At 43.8% G+C, this 25,689-nt stretch overlaps 1 protein-coding gene across 2 annotated transcripts in view; it reads left to right on the top strand.

Moving 5' to 3' along the window:
* nid2a (nidogen 2a (osteonidogen)) overlaps positions 1 to 25,689 on the top strand; it is a 100,518-nt gene that overhangs the window by 54,033 nt on the left and 20,796 nt on the right. For both annotated transcript variants that reach the window (XM_029674911.2, XM_029674910.2), the window contains exons 10-15: positions 4,063 to 4,191; positions 6,104 to 6,232; positions 9,040 to 9,165; positions 9,369 to 9,629; positions 17,788 to 18,027; positions 20,974 to 21,213. In XM_029674911.2, the coding sequence (XP_029530771.1) occupies positions 4,063 to 4,191; positions 6,104 to 6,232; positions 9,040 to 9,165; positions 9,369 to 9,629; positions 17,788 to 18,027; positions 20,974 to 21,213 (1,125 nt within the window). The remainder of the gene's footprint in view (positions 1 to 4,062; positions 4,192 to 6,103; positions 6,233 to 9,039; positions 9,166 to 9,368; positions 9,630 to 17,787; positions 18,028 to 20,973; positions 21,214 to 25,689) is intronic.

Raw genomic sequence — 25,689 nt, 5'->3', positions numbered from 1 at the left:
CAATCTTGGTAACCCCCCCCCCACTCCCACTGGTTTGTCTCTTGACACGCATGTATGCACGCACGCACACACCTCACCTTCACCATCACACATTCCCACTACTCCACTCTACTGCAGAGGAATCTGGAGCTGATTTCCTGGCTGCCGAAGGGCACCTCTCATGTTGGTTGGGTGAGGGGGATCTGACAGTGTGTAATTTCGTCACCTGTTAGAATGCCCCTCTCCCTCCCCTCCAGGGCAGGTAACAGGGGGTCCAGCCTCCAATGTCATTAGCCGGATGATCAAAACCAGCTCCCTCGCTGCGTTCGCTACGACCACCCTCATCGACTCCCAGCTGCCCTTAAGGCTCCAAAAGCCCCATTCTCACGAGGTGTGGCGCGGAGCCTTCACCCACCAGCCTCCCGCTGTCATCACAAACAGCCGTGATTGCAGTGCATAGTTTATATCCCATGTCTCAAGGCGCCATGCACAGAGCCTTCTTTACATTCACCAGGACACCAGTAAATGGCTCTTAAACAAATGTCAGACTAATTAATGTTTAGTGTCAACGGTGGGATCCCGGCTCCCCTGTGGAGTGGAGCTTTATAGGGCTGGGTTACGCTGTGTTTCTTAGGGCAGGCAGATAATACCAGATACCTGGGTTCAAATACTCTGTCTCTGATTAATTGAGTGTGCCTGGCCTGATGGAAACAATGGAACAGTTCCAAAAGTGAAAATTTCAAACTCCGCCCATCCAGGCAGACTCAATCAAACTTTGAAGTATTTAGAAAGAAAGTAAAGGCTATTTTAAGAAAGGCTAGTTTCTAAGATTTGAAGACATATAGGGCTTGCTTAGCCCAAAAACAGTAGGGAGGTCCAGGGGCATTCTCCCCGGTCCCAAAAAAAACGGACCAAATTTCAACAGCTAAATGCATGAATTTGGTGAACTTTGAGATGAACATTGAGCGATTAGATATTTTTCAAGGTAACTTGCACCTTCCCACCTGCTACATGTTTAGTGTCAAAGGTGGGATCCAGGCTCCCTGTGGTCTCTCTACTCTGGAACACTCTCTACTCTCGAACACATACATATACAGTGTATTGCCAAAAACCACTCGACAACGTAAAACACAGACTCTGACCCGTTCAAACTGATTAAAGAATCCCTCAGTACTCTGACACACACACACAATGTGTAATTAGAATCCATTGAGCAGTTTTAAGTGATAGTCTTACCCCTCTTCTGCCTCTCCCCATCACTTTCTGTGTGTCGTCTGTTGCTGTCTCTATTGTCTGCCTTCTGTTGCTGTCTTTTAGTACTCTGTGTTTCTGTTTCTTGTCTACCCTCCTCTCTCATCCTGTCCTGGTTGTAAAAAGTGTAAAAGTAAACAATTGTTTTAATAGTAATTTCACAGGCTTTTTCACCTCCCCGGTAAATTACATTTTTTTGGTGCAAATAAATAGAACTAATTAGAATATATAGCAGAGCTTGAAGTGATACAGTCTACTGTGTGCTCAACACACCTCTGTTCTCTCCCCACCTGTCCTCTGTCACTTTCACTGTGTCTTGTCTGTTGCTGTCAAAATCAAATGAAATTGTTTTGGTCGCGTACACATATTTTTCAGATGTTATGGCATGTGTAGTGAAATGCTTATTTTTCTAGCAGGATACCTAACAACACACATACAGTGGGGCAAAAAAGTATTTAGTCAGCCACCGATTGTGCAAGTTCTCCCACTTAAAAAGATGAGAGAGGCCTGTAATTTTCATCATAGGTACACTTCAACTATGACAGACAAAATGAGAAAAAAAAATCCGGAAAATCACATTGTAGGATTTTTTATGAATTTATATGCAAATTATGGTGGAAAATAAGTATTTGGTCAATAACAAAAGTTTCTCTCAATACTTTGTTATATACCCTTTGTTGGCAATGACAGAGGTCAAATGTTTTCTGTAAGTCTTCACAAGGTTTTCACACACTGTTACTGGTATTTTGGCCCATTCCTCCATGCAGATCTCCTCTGGAGCAGTGATGTTTCGGGGCTGTTGCTGGGCAACACAGACTTTCAACTCCCTCCAAAGATTTTCTATGGGGCTGAGATCTGGAGACTGGCTAGGCCACTCCAGGACCTTGAAATGCTCCTTACGAAGCCACTCCTTTGTTGCCCGGGCGGTGTGTTTGGGATCATTGTCATGCTGAAAGACCCAGCCACGTTTCATCTTCAATGCCCTTGCTGATGGAAGGAGGTTTTCACTCAAAATCTCACGATACATTGTCCCCATTAATTCTTTCCTTTACAAGGATCAGTCGTCCTGGTCCCTTTGCAGAAAAACAGCCCCAAAGCATGATGTTTCCACCACCATGCTTCACAGTAGGTATGGTGTTCTTTGGATGCAACTCAGCATTCTTTGTCCTCCAACCGCGACGAGTTGAGTTTTTACCAAAAAGTTATATTTTGGTTTCATCTGACCATATGACATTCTCCCAATCTTCTTCTGGATCATCCAAATGCTTTCTAGCAAACTTCAGACAGGCCTGGACATGTACTGGCTTAAGCAGGGGGACACGTCTGGCACTGCAGGATTTGAGTCCCTGGCGGTGTAGTGTGTTGCTGATGGTAGGCTTTGTTACTTTGGTCCCAGCTCTCTGCAGGTCATTCACTAAGTCCCTCTGTGTGGTTCTGGGATTTTTGCTCACCGTTCTTGTGATCATTTTGACCCCACGGGGTGAGATCTTGCGTGGAGCCCCAGATCGAGGGAGATGATCAGTGGTCTTATATGTCTTCTATTTCCTAATAATTGCTCCCACAGTTGATTTCTTCAAACCAAGCTGCTTACCTATTGCAGATTCAGTCTTCCCAGCCTGGTGCAGGTCTACAATTTTGTTTCTGGTGTCCTTTGACAGCTCTTTGGTCTTGGCCATAGTGGAGTTTGGAGTGTGACTGTTTGAGGTTGTGGACAGGTGTCTTTTATACTGATAACAAGTTCAAACAGGTGCCATTAATACAGGTAACGAGTGGAGGACAGAGGAGCCTCTTAAAGAAAAAGTTACAGGTCTGTGAGAGCCAGAAATTTTGCTTGTTTGTAGGTGATCAAATACTTATTTTCCACCATAATTTGCAAATAAATTCATTAAAAATCCTAAAATGTGATTTTCTGGATTTTTTTTCTAATTTTGTCTGTCATTGTTGAAGTGTACCTATGATGAAAATTACAGGCCTCTGTCATCTTTTTAAGTGGGAGAACTTGCACAATTGGTGGCTGATTAAATACTTTTTTGCCCCATATCATGATTTAACATCCTTAGCTTGCCCATTCACTAAATATACTATTAAATAACTCTGACACCCAATAGCTTAAGGATCCCGAGTGCTAACTCTAGCTTGTTAGCATTAGCCAATCTTTATGCTGAGGGAGATTAGCTAGTTAGCTACCACCAACCCTGCTCAATCCTCTGGCTAACTCTTCTGCTGCTGCTACTGCACTATGACTTTCTCTCCACCTCATTCACTGATACCTCAAGCTGCTCAACCTGAACTCTTTCGGATGAAGTTCTGAATATCCATATTTGCTCTTTAATATGCTGCAGCCTCTGATTGCCTGACAGGCATTTTGCTGAGTGATGAACTTGACATCTCACCGGTGCTGTAAGGGTGGGGAGGGTTCAAGGGACGTGAGCGGTCCATTGTGTTGTGATATCTCGACCAATCACAGCAGGCACTGCGTCTTTCCATGGGCTTCTTGCAGTACCTGGTACTGCCTAGCGCAGAATATTGTATTGTTTCTTTTTGTCATAAAAATGTTGCTCCAAGCAGCTGAGTATAAACATGTTTTTATACTGCATAGGGCAAGTGATGTGTGGTTATGGAAACTCCTATCAGACTGAAATGTACAAAATTAAATAAAGGTTTGGGGCTTGATCAAAAACATCCGGGGCTGATGCCTCGGAAGCCCAGGCCTAATGACACCACTGAACCTAAGTCAGCAGTGGAAACGGACAGAGAATCTACTCAAACTGATGGTCTGATGATACTATAACTGTGACATATGAGTTCTGTTTTCTCTCTCTTCTCCCTCAGATGTGGATGAGTGCGTTGAGGGTCTCAGCCTGTGCGGTGCCCACGCCCAGTGTGTCAACCTGCCAGGGAGCCATCGCTGCCAATGCCAGAGCGGCTACAAGTTTGGCTTTGATGGGCGTACCTGTATAGGTAATTGATATGGACTATTGGAAACCTGCCAAACAGGTGGTGATTAAGTCTATTTTTGAAAGTGGTGATGAAGTCAGAATTGCGGGAGGCTGGGGAGTTCCAGTGTTTAGGGGAAGCGGTGCTGAATGCTCGGTCCCCCGTGGTGCAATCTTATTTTTGGGATGGTAAGTAGTCCAGAGTCAGAGGAGCGGAGACAGTGGGAGGGGATGTGTGTGTGGAGGAGGTCGGAAAGGTATGAGGTGGCAAGGTCATGGAGGGCCTTGTAGGATCTTGTAGGTGATGTGGAATTTGACAGGAAGCTAATGAAATTGGTGCAGAGTGGGGGTGATGCATTCCCAGGGTTTGGTGTGTGTGAGGACCCTGGCAGTGGAGTTCTGGATGTACTGGAGCCTATTCAAGGATTTGCTGAACACCTTGAATAGGACTCCATTGTAGTAGTCCAGACATGATGTGACAAAGGCATGTATGAGGGGCTCCGCTACTGGGTCCGTGAGGGATGGTCGGAGTCGGGAGATGTTACAGAGGTGGAAAAAGGAGGAATTGGTGATGCATTTGATGTAAGGCTCGAAGGAGAGAGTGGGGTCCAGGATGACACCCACTTTTTTGATGAGGGCCTTGGGAGGCTCCAGCATGACCTCAGTTTTATTGCTGTTGAGTTTGAGTAGATTAGATGTCATCCAGTTTTTTATATCCTGGAGATGAGAAGTGGGTTTGGTGTGGATGTAAATCTGGGTGTCATCCGCATAGCAGTGGAAGTTGAGACCATGGCGGCAGAAGATCTGGCCCAGGGGAAGAATGTAGCTAGCTGTGTTTATTAAAAATCCCATTGCACTTATCGTATAAGCAGAGTTGTTAACCCCGGTGTCATAGCAAAATTCCCAACCTGGCCCCATTTCATCATGGCCACCAAATCATCCCCCTCATTCCAAGTTGGTATATATATAACTCCTCACCTCTCCACCTGATAGCTGATGTGTGGTGAGTGTTCCAGCACAAAAATGGTCGCTGTGCATCATCTAGGTGGGCGTTCCACATTGGTGGCGGATGAGATGATTTTCCCCCTACTATGTAAAGTGCTTTGAGTACCTCAGTTGGTAGAAAAGCGCTGTATAAATCCAATAAATTATTATAAGGCTGGGGGAGAGGAGTGTGTCACAGTGAGACACGAGCTCCTCGGCAGAGGATTGAATGATGAGGGCTGTTGTGTGTTTGAAGCCTGTTTCTGAGAGACTTTATGTTCCTGTGTGTAATGGTCCGTTTTTGCCGCAACTTGGTTAGGGGGAAAGGCACATTACAGAGGATGGCAAAGTCTTTGTAGTTACACATAGCCTGGTGGTTAAGCTTGATTAAGCACTGTTAAGTCATTTGGCTGCTGCCAGTTTTCTGTTTAGCACATCAGGTCAATATCTTTATCGATGATAGCACCATGAACCAGCAGTGAGTATACTGTTCAGCAGAGCAAACTAACTGGTGTTGTAGGGTGGAAGAGGGGTCAAGGGATGTGAGGGATCCATTGTGTTGTGAAATCTCGACCAATCACAGCACACGCCACGTCACTCCAGGGGCTTCTTGCAGTACCCGGTACTGCCTAGCGCAGCATATTGTATTGTTTCTTTTGGTCATAAAAATGTGTCAGTAAAATAATGTTTTTAATACTGCACAGGACAAGTGATGTGTGGTTATGGAAACTCATATTAATCTGAAATGTAAAAAATTTAAAAATAATAAAAAAGGTTTGGAGTTTGATCAAAAATATCCGGGGCTGAAGCCTCGGAAGCCCAGGCCTAATGACACCACTGAACCCAAGTCTGGTCTCAGCAGTGGAAACGGACAGAGAATCTACTCAAACTAATGGTCTGATGATACTATAACTGAGGCATAACAGTTCTGTTCTCTCCCTCTTCTCCCTCAGATGTGGATGAGTGCGTTGAGGGCATTGGCCTGTGCGGTGCCAACGCCCATTGTGTCAACCTGCCAGGGAGCCATCGCTGCCAATGCCAGAGTGGCTACGAGTTTGGCATTGACGGACGTTCCTGTATAGGTGATTGATCTGTACTATTGTAACTTATCTGGGTATTGCTTTCAATTCACCATTGCTGCCTGCAACCCCTTAAATATTATGCTTGCACAGTACATTCCCCGGATAAGATCTCTATCTTGTCCTTGTCTTCATTTTTACTGAGGAAATGATTCATTGTAACCACACTATCACCTACAGTTGACTAGGAAATCAACAGCATTGATTCATTTAAATAATAATAATATATTGGATTTAAAGAGAGAAAAAACAACAAACAAGAAATTGAACAAGTTCAAATTGAAAAGACACTTAGCTTTGCTAGAGCCGAGTTAAGTCTGTTTTTGAAAGTGGCGATAAAGTCAGAATTGTGTGGTGGCTGGGGGAGATAGTTCCAGAGTTTAGGGGAAGCTGCGCTAAATGCCCAGTCCCCTGTGGTGTACAGTCTTATTTTTGGGATGGTGAGTAGTCCAGAGTCAGAGGAGCGGAGACAGCTGGAGAGGATGTTTGTGTGGAGGAGGTCGGAGAGGTATGAGGGGGCAAGGCCATGGAGGGCCTTGTAGGTGAGGAGTAGGATCTTGAATGTGATGCGGAAGTTGACCGGGAGCCAATGAAGGTGGTGCAGAGTGGGGGTGGAGTTCTGGGTTTGTGTGTGTGAGGACCCTGGCAGTGGAGTTCTGGATGTACTGGAGCCTCTCCAAGGCTTTGCTGGACAACTTGAATAGGATTCCATTGCAGTGGTCCAGATATTATGTGACAAAGGCATGTATGAGGGGCTTCGCTACTGGGTCCGTGAGGTGGTCGGAGTCAGGAGATGTTCCGGAGGTGGAAATGGCTCCAATCAGAATATAAAGAGGAGTGGGAGGCCCCGGTGCACAACTGAGCAAGAGGACAAGTGCATTAGTGTCTAGTTTGAGAAACAGACACTTCACAAGTCCTCAACTGGCAGCGTCAATAAATAGTACCTGCCAAACACCAGTCTCAACTTCAACAATGAAGAGGCGACTCCGGGATTCTGGCCTTCTAGGTTCCTCTGTCCAGTGTCTGTGTTCTTTTGCCCGTCTTAATCTTTTCTTTTTATTGGGCAGTCTGAGATATGGCTTTTTCCTTGCAACTCTGCCTAGAAGGCTAGCACCCCGGAGTCGCCTCTTCACTGTTGATGTTGAGACTGGTGTTTCTCAAACTAAACACTCTAATGTACTTGTCCTCTTGCTCAGTTGTGCACTGGGGCGTCCCACTCCTCTTTCTATTCTGGTTGAGCCAGTTTGCGCTGTTCTGTGAAGGGAGTAGTATACAGCGTTGTATGAGATCTTCAGTTTCTTGGCAATTTCTTGCATGGAATAGCCTTAATTTCTCAGAACAAGAACAGACTGACGAGTTTCAGAAAAAAAGGTCTTTGTTTCTGGCCATTTTGAGCCTGTAATCGAACCCACAAATGCTGATGCTCTTGATCAGTGGTTCTCAACCCTGGTCCTCGTGACCCAAAGGGGTGCACATTTGTGTTTTTTCCCTAGCACTACACAACTGATTCAAATCATCAAAGCCTGAAGAGGAGTTGTTGATTTGAATCAGGTGTGTAGTGCTAGGGCAAAAACAAAAACAAAAATGTGCACCCCCTTTGGGTCTCCAGGACCAGGGTTGAGAACCACTGCTCTAGATACTCAACTAGTCCAAAGAAGGCCAGTTTTTTATTGCTTCTTTAATCAGAACAACCGGATTCAGCTGTGGTTTTCTATTGATCAATTAGCCTTTTTAAATGATAAACTTGGTTGCTAATAATGGGCCTCTGTACGCCTATGTAGATATTCCATTAAAAATCTGCCGTTTCCAGCTACAATAGTCATTTACAACATTAACCATGTCTACACTGTATTTCTTATCAATTTGATGTTATTTGAATGGACAAAAAGAAATGTGCTTTTCTTTCAAAAACAAGGACATTTCTAAGTGAGCCCAAACTTTTGAACGGTAGTGTAAATCCAATCAATTATTAGAAAGCTGGCCGAGAGCAGTGTGCATAGTACATGGCCAGTAAGAATAGATTGTTCTTCTAGATCTTCAAATGTTCATAGATTCCCAGCAGGGTCAAATAATAATCAAAGTGGTTATGTGTGGGGAAACTGCACATGCTGTGTGATGTTGAAACAATCTGGGAGAGACAGGAACTCAATAGCAAAGGCATACCTGTTGGAAGGACTTTAATCTTTAAGTCTATATGATGGATAACAGCAAGCCGCCCACCCCGATCCACAGAGCAAGGTTTTTATAGTTACACATAGTCTGGGGATGTAGCTTGATTAAGCACCATAAAGTCATTTGGCTGCTGCCAGGTTTCTGTGAAGCACATCATGTCAATATCTTTATCCATGATGTGTATGTATTTTCTGCAATGATCAACGGTAGTTAGCAAACAAGAGGCAGCCAAAGCGCCACAGGTTACTCACAAAATTAAAAGGGAGTGCCATGTATTATTACTACTATTGGTTCAATGTTAATTCAGTTTAGTTATCATTATTGTAGCAGTAGAGGAGGAAAAGTAAGGCAAGTAAATGTGTAGTTATGTACCAGTTTATAAGCCTGGCTAGCGTGGCTACTAAGTTAGGGAATTTGCCTCCAGGCCGCTTAACACCACCTTTTATTTTACCCCTTCCTCCCTTTCTCCTCTCCTGATGTTGGCAATAGAACTAGAATCACTAGAGGGGACATTCAAGTTAAGGCTCTATAGTGGGTGAAAGACCCCTCCCACCAGAGCCCGGTTCTCTGATATTGTCCACTTGGCCTCAATTCTCATGTTTGGTGATTGAATCTACAGTATGCTTGTTGTGCCACAGACTTGGACGAATGCCGCTCTCAGCCCTGCCATCCCCAGGCCACCTGCTCCAACACTCTGGGCTCCTACCAGTGCCAGTGTCAATATGATTTCCAAGGAGACGGCTTCCAGTGTGTCCCTAGCAATGGTGATGCTCATTTAAACTTAGACTTCAAAGCAAACTAGATTAGCTTTTGTGCCACACTGTCTCAAAATCTTAAAATGTGCACTAGGACTAGTAGTTAGTGGCACTGTCTTCCAACAAGCTTTGAGTCACCATAGATATGGGACTTAGGCTAGTTGTACTGAATCTTTTCTCAGGTCTTGTTTGCCATGTGTCTTGGTTCTCAGGGCATCCGGAGCGCCGTAAGACACAGTGTGAGCAGCACAGAGACAGCCTGCAGGGTGGGCTGTCTCCCCGAGGGCCTCGGCCTGTTCCTGGAGGCCTTGCTCCGGGGGCCTTTGTCCCCCAGTGTGATGAGCAGGGTCAGTACAGAGCCCTGCAGTGCCACGGCTCCACAGGACACTGCTGGTGTGTGGACAGTAGGGGGCAGGAGAGAGCAGGGACCAGGACTTTGCCCAGAACTCCCCCCACCAACTGCGACAGACCAGGTGAGACCTGCTCAGACACAGCATATCACATGCACACACATACTGAACACACTTTTCAAAGAGACAGCACTTAAAAAATATATAATGTTTTCAATGGTGTTGAGCAAATTTGAAAAGTTGAAAATAGTGATAATAGCCTCTCTCTGGTGTAAAACCTCACATTTTTTCTCTGAGGAAAAAGGCGATATGATCAAGCGCGGAACACTGTGGTGTGTAGAGACTAGAAGAAGTGTATGGTCTTTTTACACTAAGGAAATATGTGAAGTAAGATCTGCCTTACTTCAATGTCAGATTTGCTGTGTGTAAAAAGGCTCTTAGCAATGTTCATCTGGATCTTACGTCCCCAGTATGATCTATTGTCAGTTTGTTGTGTTAAACTGTTACGTTGTCCCATCAAGTTTGTCTTTTGGTAAACCTAAACTCTTCTGACCCCCATCTTTTGACTGTCGATATTTCTGACTGACCCTCTCAATTCAGGTATATGTAGCAACATTTGAAATTGTGTTTTTTACATTGGTTAAAAGTAGAGACTCAGAATTAGAAAATGGTATATCATACACTACAGTTGAGGAACAATGGGAAAGTAAACATGCTTTGAAAGTTGATAAACTTGCTGTCTCACTTTTGAGAAAATGACCCTTGAATGTTTTTGTAAACCTACTGGAGAGCTCTTATTTGTCTACACTCATTCAGCATTGTTCACACCTTCTTAAGCCTTAGCCCCACTTAGCCCCACCCATCTCTTTAAGGATTGACATGTGAGGCCATGTACCAAAGATTTCAAGACGAAAGGCTGGTTTATATTACATCTATCGACAGTTGGCCCAGTGACATCATTAACATTCTATTATCATCTAACATCAAACATGTCATTGTCATTATGAAAAAGTATAAACACAAAAACTACAGTCGGCATGATATCAGCAGCCTGGTGGTCCAAAATAGCTAGTGTATTTTAACACCAATAAACTAATCAGTTTAAACATTAATTTAGTATATGTCAATCTAGCAAACCAGGAAACTAAAAGCAACTTTCTAAACAATGTTTTGGTTCATTTCTAGCTTGTTAGCTAATGCTAAGTTAGCTGGCTTGCCAGTTCAAATAATAACCATATCATATAGCTGACATCTTCACTTTAAAAAAATAAAAATATTTTACCTTTATTTAACTAGGCAAGTCAGTTAAGAACAAATTCTTATTTTCAATGACAGCCTAGGAACAGTGGGTTAACTGCCTGTTCAGGGGCAGAACGACCGATTTGTACCTTGTCAGCTCGGGGATTTGAACTTGCAACCTTCCGGTTACTAGTCCAACGTTCTAACCACTAGGCTACCCTCCCGCCCCTTTAGCAAATTTGTATTCATTATTACAGGAAAATAAACTCACAACATGATCATTATTTACAAGGTAATGGCGAGCCAATTATAGAAAATAGTTTACCGTTGTGAGTGTGACAAAATAGAAGCAGGGCATTCTACCGGAGAATATTAGAACTTGGACATTGTCTCGTTGGCCGAATGTTTTATCCTAATTTCACTTTGGTGCAGGTCATTTTGTTCTTCACAATGCCATCTCTGGTAAACACATACACAGAAGGTGTAGTAAAATGGTTACTTGCATAGTGAAGTATTTTGTTTAGACATGTAGCTAGCTAAACTATGAACCATAATCCCAAATCATAATGTTACTACCCTGCATGAATCTGCAGGTAGCTAACCAACCAGGTTCAATGTTCGCTAGCTAGCTAACCTTAGGCTATAACTAGCAATGCAAATGGCTCTGAGATCTGAATAATATTACTACACAGATCATACTTGTAACATTAGCTAGCTAGCTAACAGTACGCTTTAACTTGAAATGAAAACGACTTTCTGACTAAATGAAATGTATAATATCTGAAAATGTAGCTAGCTAGACTATCTTATCCGTAGATGGACGCTTCTCCTTCTCTGTCACGTATGCCATGGTTGCCCTTAGTTTGAAGATGTAATCCAGAGACATGTGTTTTATAAAACAGACTTCTGTGTGTTCTCTTTGACTCCCTCTGCATATGTGCAATCAAATGCCATAATTCTCTCCATTTCGTTAGCTATCATACACTCATTCCACCGGGCATTCGACTGATTTCAAAACTCGGTCCTCCAGAAAGTGGAGACAAACACTTTTGCAATTCTACTACGTGATATATATATGTTTTAACGCTGCATTAGAAAGGATTACTTACACATCCTGACCAGCTCATGTTATAGACATAACATGGCAGACCAATCCAAACTCATCTCTCGGCATGCCCAGCCCATCAAATCAAATCTATTTATATAGCCCTTCTTACATCAGCTGATATCTCAAAGTGCTGTACAGAAACCCAGCCTAAAACCCCAAACAGCAAGCAATGCAGGTGTAGAAGCACAGTGGCTGGGAAAAACTCCCTAGAAAGGCCAAAACCGAGGAAAAAACCTAGAGAGGAACCAGGCTATGAGGGGTGGCCAGTCCTCTTCTGGCTGTGCCAGGTGGAGATAACAGAACATGGCCAAGATGTTCAAATGTTCATAAATAACCAGAATGGTCAAATAATAATAATCACAGTAGTTGTAGTGGGTGCAACAAGTCAGCACCTCAGGAGTAAATGTCAGTTGGCTTTTCATAGCCGATCATTGAGAGTATCTCTACCGCTCCTGCTGTCTCTAGAGAGACAGGTAGCACATCCTGTGAACAGGTCAGGGTTCCAGAACAGTTGAAACTGAAGCAGCCGCACGGCGTCATCATGTCAGGTAGTCCTGAGGCATGGTCCTAGGGCTCAGGTCCTCCGAGAGAGAGAAAGAAAGAGAGAATTAGAGAGAGCATACTTAAATTCACACAGGACACCGGATAAGACAGGAAAAGTACTCCAGATATAACAGACTCTAGCCCCCGACACAAACTACTGCAGCATAAATGCCGGAGGCTAGACAGGAGGGGTCAGGAGACACTGTGGCCCCATCCGATGATACCCCCGGACAGGGCCAAACAGGCAGGATATAACCCCACCCACTTTGCCAAAGCACAGCCCCCACACCACTAGAGGGATATCTTCAACCACCAACTTACCATCCTGAGACGGCCGGGTATAGCCCACAAAGATCTCCGCCACGGTACAACCCAAGGGGGGCGCAAACCCAGACAGGAAGATCATGTCAGTGACTCAACCCACTCAAGTGACCCAACCCTCCTAGGGACGGCATGGAAGAGCACCGGTAAGCCAGTGACTCAGCCCCTGTAACAGGGTTAGAGGCAGAGAATCTTAGTGGAGAGAGGGGAACCGGCCAGGCAGAGACAGCAAGGGCGGTTCGTTGCTCCAGAGCCTTTCCATTCACCTTCACACTCCTGGGCCAGACTACACTCAATCATACGACCCACTGAAGAGATGAGTCTTTAGTAAAGACTTAAAGGTTGAGACTGAGTCTGCGTCTCTCACATGGGTAGGCAGACCATTCCATAAAAATTGAGCTCTATAGGAGAAAGCCCTGCCTCCAGCTGTTTGCTTAGAAATTCTAGGGACAATTAGGAGGCCTGCGTCTTGTGACCGTAGCGTACGTGTAGGTATGTACGACAGGACCAAATCGGAAAGATAGGTAGGAGCAAGCCCATGTAATGCTTTGTAGGTTAGCAGTAAAACCTTGAAATCAGCCCTTGCCTTAACAGGAAGCCAGTGTAGGGAGGCATATGATCAAATTTTGATGATCAAATTATCTCAGCCAATCATGGCTAGCGGGTAGGTTTCTGTCTTTTTCCGTGGCTAAACCAACTAGGCTCGTAATTTAACAATTGTATTCATATTTACAGATGGCATACACGTTTGTTATTAAGGCACATGAAAGTTCACATGTTCCAGAAGGCATATCTGCCCAAAAAACGCATTTTGATTTAAAAAAAAGTTTACATTCAAATGCCGCTCCTGTGAAGTAGTGACGCGCGATGTACGCCTAGTTTCCTGAAACTAGTCACATTTACTCTTTGGCGAAACCTGTTGACATATTCATCTAGATACTTTCTATTATAATCCTACATATTAAAACCATCCAGCGACGATCTCCCTCTCTCTTGAACCTCATATACGATGTGTCCACATTGTCTGTAAGTGCTTATTTTTCTGAGAGAAGCAGTAATTGCCTCATTAAACATACTATACCAGTGGTACAAACTTCCAGATGCCACGACAGATTCAACACAGCTTTTGAAGGACTTGGGGAAAATAAAAATACAACTTTTTTTTGTTTGACCCTGAGAGGGAAGTGTGGATGAGACCACTCATCAGATGGGGTTTTCATCCACAAAGCTGTCAGGGAGAGTGAGAGGCCTCCGTGTCAACGAAACACCAGTTAAGTGTTGACACCCCCTAGAAACAGGTTTTTCAAAAGGTCGAGGAGTTTCTCTCTTGGCAGATGGTTTTGCCTACTGGAATCCATGTTATATCTACACTTTCCGATGGCTCATTGGTGATTTCAACTAAGTAGACACAGCAATGCTCAAAGAAAACAGCAATATCGGGCCGATTTCCACACTGGATAACTTCTGGCTTCTCAAATTTTTTTGAAAACTGATTGCCTCAACGAAAATAATTTAGGAAACTTAAATAGCTGAAACTTAAATAGCTGACTTTATGATTTCTCTATACATAAAAAACACTAGTTAAATTAAATATATATGGTGAAGTGAACACGACAATCTTTTTTTAAGTCAGTCACTTAATAAGTATAAGTTGCAGTACTTGAAAGGCTTGAGTTTAGTAAAAATCCACCTTACTTAAAAACGATAATTTACCATTACTCAAATGTAACTAAGTTTACAAAAGAATTTGGAAAACTGATGACCTTAATTGCATCAATTAGCCTTAACTCAAATATAATCAGTAAACACACAGCTGTTAGTTAACTACACTAAAATAGCAAAAGTTCAGAAGCGTGCTGTCTTCCTCTGTATTGGCTTTAGCCTAGAGCTCAGAGAGAGCAGAGAGCGGTTGAGACATGAGACACATTTACGTAGTTGATCGGCCCAAGACAGTAGTGTCCCCAGCCCTCTCTCCCCTATTCCCTCACTGCAAACCCCAATGTGCTGTCATTACTCCATTTAAAAAAACTGTTGCACTAAATATATCTGAGTACAGTTACATGAAGTGATTTTGTAGTTATTACTCGAACCGATAGTTACTGTGACCCTATAGGTCGTCCACATTTAAGTTGTATCAACTTGAAAATGTTGATTAATGCCCCCACTAAGGCATGCCTGCAATATAATTTCCCAGTGTGCCTTGCCTTTTAGAGTGAATTGGATAGTTACCACCCAATAACTGTATTTGTTAGAGACAGAGACATGGTTGTTAAACTCATTAATTTTCAGTCCTTTGGCCTCCACCAAGTGAGTTCCTAGGCGAATGTTATCATTATAATTAAACTCGTTATCATTATAATTAAAGTCGGAAGTTTACGTACACCTTAGCCAATTACATTTAAACTCAGTTTTTTTCACAATTCCTGACTTTTAATCCCAGTAAAAATTCCCTGTCTTAGAACAGTTAGGATCACCACTTTATTTTAAGTATATGAAATGTCAGAATAATAGTAGAGAGAATGATTTATTTAAGCTTTTATTTCTTTCATCACATTCTCAGTGGGTCAGAAGTTTACATACACTCAATTGGTGTTTGGTAGCATTGCCTTTAAATTGTTTTACTTGGGTCAAACGTTTCGTGTAGCCTTCCACAAGTTTCCCAGAATAAATTGGGTGAATTTTGGCCCATTCCTCCTGACAGAGTTGGTGTAACTGAGTCTGGTTTGTAAGGCCTCCTTTCTCGCACACACTTTTTCAGTTCTGCCCACAGATTTTCTATAGGATTGAGGTCAGGGCTTTGTGATGGCCACTCCAATACCTTGACTTTGTTGTCCTTAAGCCATTTTGCCACAGCTTTGGAAGTATTCTTGGGGTCCCATTTGCGGCCAAGCTTTAACTTTAACTGATGTCTTGAGATGTTGCTTCAATATATCCACCAAATGTTCCTACACATGATGCCATCTATTTTGTGAAGTGCACCAGTCCCTCCTGCAGCAAAGCACCCCCACAACATGATGCTGACACCCACTTTTTCCTCCAAACAAAACGATGGTCAATATTGCCAAACATTTCCATTTTTGTTTCATCAGACCAGAAGACATTTCTCCAAAAAGTACAATCTTTGTCCCCATGTGCAGTTGCAAAACGTAGTCTGGCTTTTTTATGGCAGTTTTGGAGCAGTGGCTTCTTCCTTGCTGAGCGGCCTTTCAGGTTATGTCGACATAGGACTAGTTTTACAGTGGCTATAGATACTTTTGTACCTGTTTCCTCCAGCATCTTTCCAAGGTCCTTTGCTGTTGTTCTGGGATTGATTTGCACTTTTCGCACCAAAGTACGTTCATCTCTAGGAGACAGAACGCGTCTCCTTCCTGAGCGGTAGGACGGCTGCGTTGTCCCATGGTGTATATACTTGCGTACTATTACTTGTACAGATGAACGTGATACCTTCAGGTATTTTGAAATTGCACCCCAAAAATGAACCAGACTTGAAGAGGTCTACCAATTTTTTCTGAGGTCTTGTTTGATTTTCCCATGATGTCAAGCAAAGAGGCACTGAGTTTGAAGGTAGGCCTTGAAATACATCCACAGGTTCACCTCCAATTGACTCAAATTATGTCAATTAGCCTACCAGAAGCTTCTAAAGCCATGACATCATTTTCGGGAATTCAAGCTGTTTAAAGGCACAGTCAACTTAGTGTATGTAAACTTCTGACCCTCTGGAATTGTCATACAGTGAATTATAAGTGAAATAATATGTCTGTAAACAATTGTTTGAAAAATTACTTGTGTCATGCACAAAGTCGATGTCCTAACCGACTTGCCAAAACTATAGTTTGTTAACAAGACATTTGTGGAGTGGTTGAAAAACTAGTTTTAATGACTCCAACCTAAGTGTATGTAAACTTCCGACAACTGTGCATTAGCTATCTCATAAGGCCTTATTATGAGGCCTAGCTTTACCCTAATACAGGCCACATCAGATCTGCAAGTATGGTTGCAAAATTCTGTTAATTTTCCCAGATTTAAAAACAAATTCTGTTTGAAGGATTTCCAGGACTTTCCATCCGGGATTTCTGTAAAACCTTGGAAAATTGCCTACATTATGCATTATTATGCATTATGCAGGCTTGCAAAGTGAATTGTAATTTTTATTTTTTTATTTTACCCCTTTTTCTACACAATTTTGTGATTTCCAATTGGTAGTTACATTCTTTTCCCATCGCTGCAACTCCCGTACGGACTTGGGAGAGGCGAAGGTCAAGAGCCATGCATCCTCTGAAAGCCACACTGCTTCTTGACACACTGCTCTCTTAACCCGGAAGCCAGGCACACCAATGTGTCGGAGGAAACGACCGTGTCAGCGTGCATGCGCCCGGCCTTCCACAGGAGTCGCTATAGAGCGCGATGCGGCATGGACATCCCGGCCGGCCAAACTCTCCCCTAACCCGGACGACGCTGGGCCAATTGTGCGTTGCCTCATGGGTCTTCCGGTTGCTGCTGACTGCGATTGAACCCGGATCTGTAGTGACGCCTCAAGCACTGCCGGGCCATAGACCGCTGCACAAACTGGGGAGGCCGTGAAATGTAATTTCTATTGGAATCCAGCCAGAGTTAAGACATCCAACAGTTTTTACATTTGTATTCACCCACATCCTGCATTCATAATGACTGCCAGGGTTAGGAACAGTGGGAGGAGACCTAAGCCATTTTAACTGGAACAACCATTTCATTAACAGATGCAAAAGTTCAAACTAAATGATTGGATTACTTTAGAAAAATGTATGTATTTGATATTTGTGTAGCATAAGATTAATCAATCAATCACTCAGTGTACATGAATAAACACAGATATTAAAAACAGTTTTTATTAAGTAGAGCACACTGGGAAAGTTAATTTGTTATCATAACTTTAAAAAATAGAGTTGGTTTGACTCCTCATTGAGTTGAATCAGTGCCACATAAACATTTTAAATTCAACCTTCTATAAGTATTTAAGTTGGCACAACAACTAAGAGAATTGTGTCTCTGTATGTGCATGTGTGTCTGAGCACCCTTTACCTGTCTCTACAGATCACACTGAGAGGCCTAAGACTCAATGTGAACACCACAGAGACAGTGTCCAGACAACCAGTCCTGAGGGGTACTCCATCGTGGAGGGTTTTTTACCCCAGTGTGATGAGCAGGGTCAGTACAGAGCACTGCAGTGTCACGGTTCTACAGGACACTGCTGGTGTGTGGACAACAGGGGGCAGGAGAGGGCAGGGACCAGGAAACCACCCGGTACTGGCCAGCCTAACTGTGATGAACCAGGTAAGAGTTTTAACTTTAATGACCCGCTCTGCTGATTTTTATGTGTCTTGCACACAGACAAACTTTTGATGACCTTACAGGAGTAGCATCCCACACTGACACCAATACAGCAAATTCAGGGAGAAGTCTGACTGGGACTCAAACTCATGTCAGTCCAATACCTAAGTTATTACACTAAGTGTCCCAAACCTGTTGACAAGGTCGCTAGGTGTTGTACTATCGACCATACACTATACTAGATTTTGACCAATCCCATGGCCACTCGCAAAATCGGTTGTTGCAGCATTACTTTTGTTACGAATTGCATGTGGAGATGCACATATTGTAAAATGTTTTAAAAAATACCAAAATACGTAAAAACTGATTTTTTGGGACTGTACTGTATACCTTTAATTTCCAATGGCATATGTTCAAGCTCAATATATTCCTTGAGCCCGTTTGCTTTGTTATAATTAACTGTGGTGCATAGTGTGTAGATTTCTGGAAAATCATAAGCCAAAAAACTGCAAATCCCTATCTCCACTAGCCTTCCCATAGACGAATGTTACTAAATTTACTAGCGGTAGCTAGCTGACAAGCTAACTGAAGCTAGCAAGCTTGGTAAGGAATACTGGATTTTAACTGGTCGCTGAACACAAGTTATCGATCTTTTAGTAGCTAGCTAATTAAGTTGCCATTTGGGCGACGTAAAAAGTTCTCCCTATCCCCATTTAAATTTTACCTAGCCAGTTAACTTGTTGGCGAGCTCCAGTTAACGCAACTGTGCTGGCTTTTGGGCTAGCTACCAAAGACAATACCTAGCATGCTATCACATGTAATAAACGATAATAAAGCAAATACCTTGACTCAATGCTTGAGCATAGACATTTACTACCAGAATGAAACGTATAATCTATTGCTTTGACATAAAACATTTAGTTTTACCAAGTTAGTATTTTGTACCGGAAGTACCACCACAACCTATTTTTATTTTTTATTTTTTACTTCACTTTTATTTCACCAGGTAGGCTAACTGCGACCTGGCCAAGATAAAGCAAAGCAGTGTGACACAGACAACAACACAGAGTTACATATGGAGTAAACAATAAACAAGTCAATAACACAATAAACAAATCAATGACACAGTAGAAAAAAGAAAGTCTATATACAGTGTGTGCAAAAGGCATGAGGAGGTAGGCCATAGGAGCGAATAGTTAAAATTTTGCAGATTAACACGGGAGTGATAAATGAGCATATGATGATGTGCAAGTAGAGATACTGGTGTGCAAAAGAGCAGAAATGTAAATAAAATAAAAACAGTATGGGGATGAGGTAGATTGGGTGGGCTATTTACAGATGGACTATGTACAGCTGCAGAGATCGGTTAGCTGCTCAGACAGTTGATGTTTAAAGTTGGTGAGGGAAATAAAAGTCTCCAACTTCAGTGATTTTTGCAATTCGTTCCAGTCACTGGCAGCAGAGAACTGGAATGAAAGGCGGCCAAAAGAGGTGTTGGTTTTGGGGATGATCAGTGAGATATACCTGCTGGAACGTGTGCTACGGGTGGGTGTTGTTATTGTGAACTGAGATAAGGCGGAGCTTTACCTAGCATAGACGTATAGATGACCTGGGTCCAGTGGGTCTGGCGACAAATATGTAGCGAGTGCCAGCTGACTAGAGCATACAGGTCGCAGTGGTGGGTGATATAAGGTGATTTGGTAACAAAACGGATGGCAGTGTGATAGACTGCATCCAGTTTGCTGAGTAGAGTGTTGGAAGCTATTTTGTAGATGATATCGCCGAAGTCGAGGATCGGTAGGATAGTCAGTTTTACTAGGGTAAGTTTGGCGGCGTGAGTGAAGGAGGCTTTGTTGCGAAATAGAAAGCCGATTCTAGATTTGATTTTTGATTGGGGATGTTTAATATGAGTCTGGAAGGAGAGTTTACAGTCTAGCCAGACACCTAGGTATTTATAGTTGTCCACATATTCTAGGTTGGAGCCGTCCAAGATGGTGATGTTAGTCGGGTGGGCGGGTGCGGGCAGCAAACAGTTGAAAAGCATGCATTTGGTTTTACTAGCGTTTAAGAGCAGTTGGAGGCCACGGAAGGAGTTTAGTTAGCACAGTGTCCAAGGAAGGGCCAGAAGTATACAGAATGGTGTCATCTGCGTAGAGGTGGATCAGGGAATCGCCCGCAGTAAGTGCAACATCATTGATATATATACAGAGAAAAGAGTCGGCCCGAGAATTGAACCCTGTGGCACCCCCATAGAGACTGCCAGAGGTCCGGACAACATGCCCTCCGATTTGACACACTGAACTCTGTCTGCAAAGTAGTTGGTGAACCAGGCGAGGCAGTCATTAGAAAAACCAAGGCTATTGAGTCTGCCGATAAGAATACGGTGATTGACAGAGTCGAAAGCCTTGGCCATGTCGATGAAGACGGCTGCACAGTACTGTCTTTTATCGATGACGGTTATGATATCGTTTAGTACCTTGAGCGTGGCTGAGGTGCACCCGTGACCGGCTCGGAAGCCTGATTGCACAGTGGAGAAGGTACGGTGGAATTCGAAATGGTCAGTGATCTGTTTATTAACTTGGCTTTCGAAAACTTTAGATAGGCAGGGCAGGATGGATATAGGTCTGTAACAGTTTGGGTCTAGGGTGTCACCCCCTTTAAAGAGGGGGATGACCGTGGCAGCTTTCCAATCTTTAGGGATCTCGGACGATGCGAAAGAGGTTGAACAGGCTGTTAATAGGGGTTGCAACAATGGTGGCGGATTGTTTTGGAAAGAGAGGGTCCAGATTGTCTAGCCCAGCTGATTTGTACGGGTCCAGGTTTTGCAGCTCTTTCGGAACATCTGCTGTCTGGATTTAGGTGAAGGGGAAGCTGGGGAGGCTTGGGCGAATAGCAATGTATGATTGGGTTGATCAGTTCCCTAGTTTAACCCCTTACCTGTCTCTACAGATCTTCCTGAGAGGGCCAAGACTCACTGTGAGCAGCATAAAGACAGTGTCCAGACGATCAGTCCTGAGGGGTACCCTATCCCAGGGGTCTTTGTGCCTGAGTGCGATGAGCAGGGTCAATACAGAGCCCTGCAGTGCCACGGTTCTACAGGACATTGCTGGTGTGTGGACAGCAGGGGGCAGGAGAGGGCAGGGACCAGGAAAGGACCTGGCACTAGCCAGCCTAACTGTGATGAACCAGGTAGGAGTTGTAACTTTAATGACCCCCTCCACTCATTTTTATGCATCTTTCACACAGACACACATTTGATGGCTTTACAGGAGTAGCATCCCACACTGACACCAATGCAGCAAATTCAGGGAGAAGACCGACTGGGACATTTCTCATCGATCGCCAAACATTTCTGTAAAAAACCCAATGATAAAGCCTTGTGTTCCTATTTTTTTTTAGTCTCGGCTGTTGGTGGTAGGTGTAGCCAATTCAGCTGTTGCCATTTAATGTGTCTGAAGGTACAAATTCTGCCTTCCCGGTGAGCCTGGAGAGGAAATCAAGTGCAGTATTCCATTGCTGGCCAATCAGATTGCTCAGATGACCGAGTCTGCATTAACGTAGCAGGCATAAAAGAAAGCTATGGCAAAATTGATACTGTGAGATTTCAAAACGTTTAAAACCATGACTAGAGAGAGACTATCAACGAATACAGCTGCTGTTTTTATGAGTGAGTTCATGTTTAAGTTCTTGCTCAGCACGTTCACTACTTTGTATTCAAAACTTTTATAAGCCATTAAATGCGCATTCTTCCTATTTCCACTCAACGCTACAACAAGCAGTGCGGCAGTAATGAATGAGAAGGTAAGTGTAGCTATAGGCTTGCGTTGTTGTTATTATTAACGGCTTGGGTATTTTTTAATATCAAGGAATATTTCACTTTCTTTGTTCATAGGAGTAACAACATGAATTTGTGCATGAGGCAGAAATAATGCGGTGCAACTCGAGTTTTCGCCATCAGCTGGAAGACTGTCCCTTTTTGGTCAGTGGAGGAAAGGGAGAGCTGAGGGATGTTGAGAGACGGACCCTCTGTCTGCTGCTCTCTCCCTCCGCTGAGGCTGACCATCAGTAGCAGGCACCATCAGCCCAGTAAAATAAAAAGCAAATTATTTAAAAGTATGCTCACTCAGCTGTGCATCAATGGATCTACAACAATGGATCTATTACCGGTGTGATCATATAGCCTACCTCAAATTTTGAAATATAATTTAAAAAATGTCCTGAACAACAATGAATTGGCAGGTAAATTCAAGCAAAGCCAGTATGCGGCGATAATGTATTGTGCCTATAGCTTACTGCAGAAACCTCATTGCTACAGTACTGTTTTTAATTGGTTATTGTTGCATAATAGGCTTACATTTTTTAAGTCATGTTAATAAAAAAATCACCGGTAGATCTCGATGTGGATTTTGACTCAGAAAGTGATCTTGACTCAGAAACGGTTGGTGACCATTGGACTAGGCCTACTAACCTTAGCAACAAAAAACCCGTCCCTTTTTCAGGACCCTGTCTTTCAAAGATAATTGGTAAAAATCCAAAAACCTTCACAGATCTTCATTGTAAAGGGTTTAAACACTGTTTCCCATGCTTGTTCAACGATCCATAAACAATTAATGAACATGCACCTGTGGAACAGTGGTTAAGACACTAACAGCTTACAGAAAGTAGGCAATTATGGTCACAGTTATGAAAACTTAGGACACTAAAGAGGCTTTTCTACTGAAAAACACCAAAGAAAGATGCCCAGGGTCCCTGCTCATCTGCGTGAACGTGCCTTAGGCATACTGCAGTGAGGCATATGTACTGCAGATGTGGCCAGGGCAATAAATTGCAATGTCTGTACTATGAGATGGCTAAGACAGTGCTACAGGAAGACAGGACGGACAGCAGATCGTCCTTGCAGTGGCAGACCAGGTGTAACAACACCTGCACCGGATCAGAACATCCGAACATCACATCTGCGGGACAGGTACAGGATGGCAACAACAACTGCCCGAGTTACACCAGGAACGCACAATCCCTCCATCAGTGCTCAGACTGTCCGCAATAGGCCTAGAGAGGCTGGACTGAGGGCTTGTAGGCCGGTTGTAAGGCAGGTCCTCACCAGACAACACCGGCAACAACGTCTCCTATGGGCACAAACCCACCGTCGCTGGACCAGACAGGACTGGCAAAAAGTGCTCTTCACTGACGAGTCACAGTTTTGTCTCACCAGGGGTGATGGTCGGATTTGCGTTTATCTTCAAAGGAATGGACGTTACACCGAGGCCTGTACTCTGGAGCGGGATCGATTTGGAGGTAGAGGGTCCATCATGGTCTGGGGCGATGTGTCACAGCATCATCGGACTGAGCTTGTTGTCATTGCAGGCAATCTCAACGCTGTACGTTACAGGGAAGACATCCTCCTCCCTCATGAGGTACCCTTCCTGCAGGCTCATCCTGACATGACCCTCCAGCATGACAGAGAGCCCGGATCTCAATCCCATTGAGTATGAATGGGACCTGTTGGGTCAGAGGGTGAGGGCTAGGGCCATTTCCCCCAGATGTCCGGGAACTTGCAGGTGCCTTGGTGGAAGAGTGGGGTAACATCTCACAGCAATAACTGGCAAATCTGGTGCAGTCCATGAGGAGGAAATGCACTGCAGTACTTAATGCAGCTGGTGGCCACACCAGATACTGACTGTTACTTTTGATTTTGACCCCCCCTTTGTTCAGGGACACATTATTCAATTTCTGTTAGTCACGTGTCTGTGGAACCTGTTCAGTTTGTCTCAGTTGTTGAATCTTGTGTTCATACAAATAGTATTTACACATGTTGAGTTTGCTGAAAATAAACGCAGTTGACAGTGAGAGGACTTTTCTTTTTTGCTGAGTTTATATTTACTTCTCAACTTTCCTAATATTAAGCATATTGTTTATCTTTACAACAGGAGTCTAGCCTACCTGGCTGGCATGAAAATGAACTACAGGAAAAGCATCCTCCATTCGCTATTTAAGTGCATAGATCTATTTTTTTCCGCTTCCCAGTTTCGAGACAGGTGCATGATAATGGTCCATTCTAAATTTCACACATATTATTTAGTATATGTAAAGACAAGATTAAATCAAGAATAGTGTGATTGGTGACAATATTAGCCTATATTATCACTTGTGAATGATGCCCAGCATAAGTAACTGCCTTTTTTATGTTGAATCATAGTCATACACCTCATGTTGCCTATCCAAATCAAATCAAATCAAATTTATTTATATAGCCCTTCGTACATCAGCTGATATCTCAAAGTGCTGTACAGAAACCCAGCCTAAAAGCCCAAACAGCAAGCAATGCAGGTGTAGAAGCACGGTGGCTATGAAAAACTCCCTAGAAAGGCCAAAACCTAGGAAGAAACCTAGAGAGGAACCAGGCTATGTGGGGTGGCCAGTCCTCTTCTGGCTGTGCCGGGTGGAGATTATAACAGAACATGGCCAAGATGTTCAAATGTTCATAAATGACCAGCATGGTCGAATAATAATGAGCCAGAACAGTTGAAACTGGAGCAGCAGCACGGCCAGGTGGACTGGGGACAGCAAGGAGTCATCATGTCAGGTAGTCCTGGGGCATGGTCCTCCGAGAGAGAGAAAGAAAGAGAGAAAGAGAGAATTAGAGAAAGCACACTTAAATTCACACAGGACACCGAATAGGACAGGAGAAGTACTCCAGATATAACAAACTGACCCTAGCCCCCCGACACATAAACTACTGCAGCATAAATACTGGAGGCTGAGACAGGAGGGGTCCGGAGACACTGTGGCCCCATCCGAGGACACCCCCGGACAGGGCCAAACAGGAAGGATATAACCCCACCCACTTTGCCAAAGCACACATCCCCCACACCACTAGAGGGATATCTTCAACCACCAACTTACCATCCTGAGACAAGGCTGAGTATAGCCCACAAAGATCTCCGCCATGGCACAACCCAAGGGGGAGCGCCAACCTAGACAGGATGACCACATCAGTGAATCAACCCACTCAGGTGACGCACCCCTTCCAGGGATGGCATGAGAGAGCCCCATTAAGCCAGTGACTCAGCCCCTGTAATAGGGTTAGAGGCAGAGAATCCCAGTGGGAAGAGGGGAACCGGCCAGGCAGAGACAGCAAGGGCGGTTCGTTGCTCCAGAGCCTTTCCGTTCACCTTCCCACTCCTGGGCCAGACTACACTCAATCATATGACCCACTGAAGAGATGAGTCTTCAGTAAAGACTTAAAGGTTGAGACTGAGTCTGCGTCTCTCACATGGGTAGGCAGACCATTCCATAAAAATGGAGCTCTATAGGAGAAAGCCCTGCCTCCAGCTGTTTGCTTAGAAATTCTAGGGACAATTAGGGGGCCTGCGTCTTGTGACCGTAGCGTACGTGTAGGTATGTACGGCAGGACCAAATCAGAGAGATAGGTAGGAGCAAGCCCATGTAATGCTTTGTAGGTTAGCAGTAAAACCTTGAAATCAGCCCTTGCTTTGACAGGAAGCCAGTGTAGGGAGGCTAGCACTGGAGTAATATGATCCAATTTTGGGGTCCTAATTCTAGCAGCCGTATTTAGCACTAACTGAAGTTTATTTAGTGCTTTATCCGGGTAGCCGGAAAGTAGAGCATTGCAGTAGTCTAACCTAGAAGTGACAAAAGCATGGA

Source organism: Oncorhynchus nerka, linkage group LG12, assembly GCF_034236695.1.
Source record: "Oncorhynchus nerka isolate Pitt River linkage group LG12, Oner_Uvic_2.0, whole genome shotgun sequence".
Classification (NCBI taxonomy): Eukaryota; Metazoa; Chordata; class Actinopteri; order Salmoniformes; family Salmonidae; genus Oncorhynchus; species Oncorhynchus nerka.
This window is presented reverse-complemented; position numbering and strand designations above follow the sequence as displayed.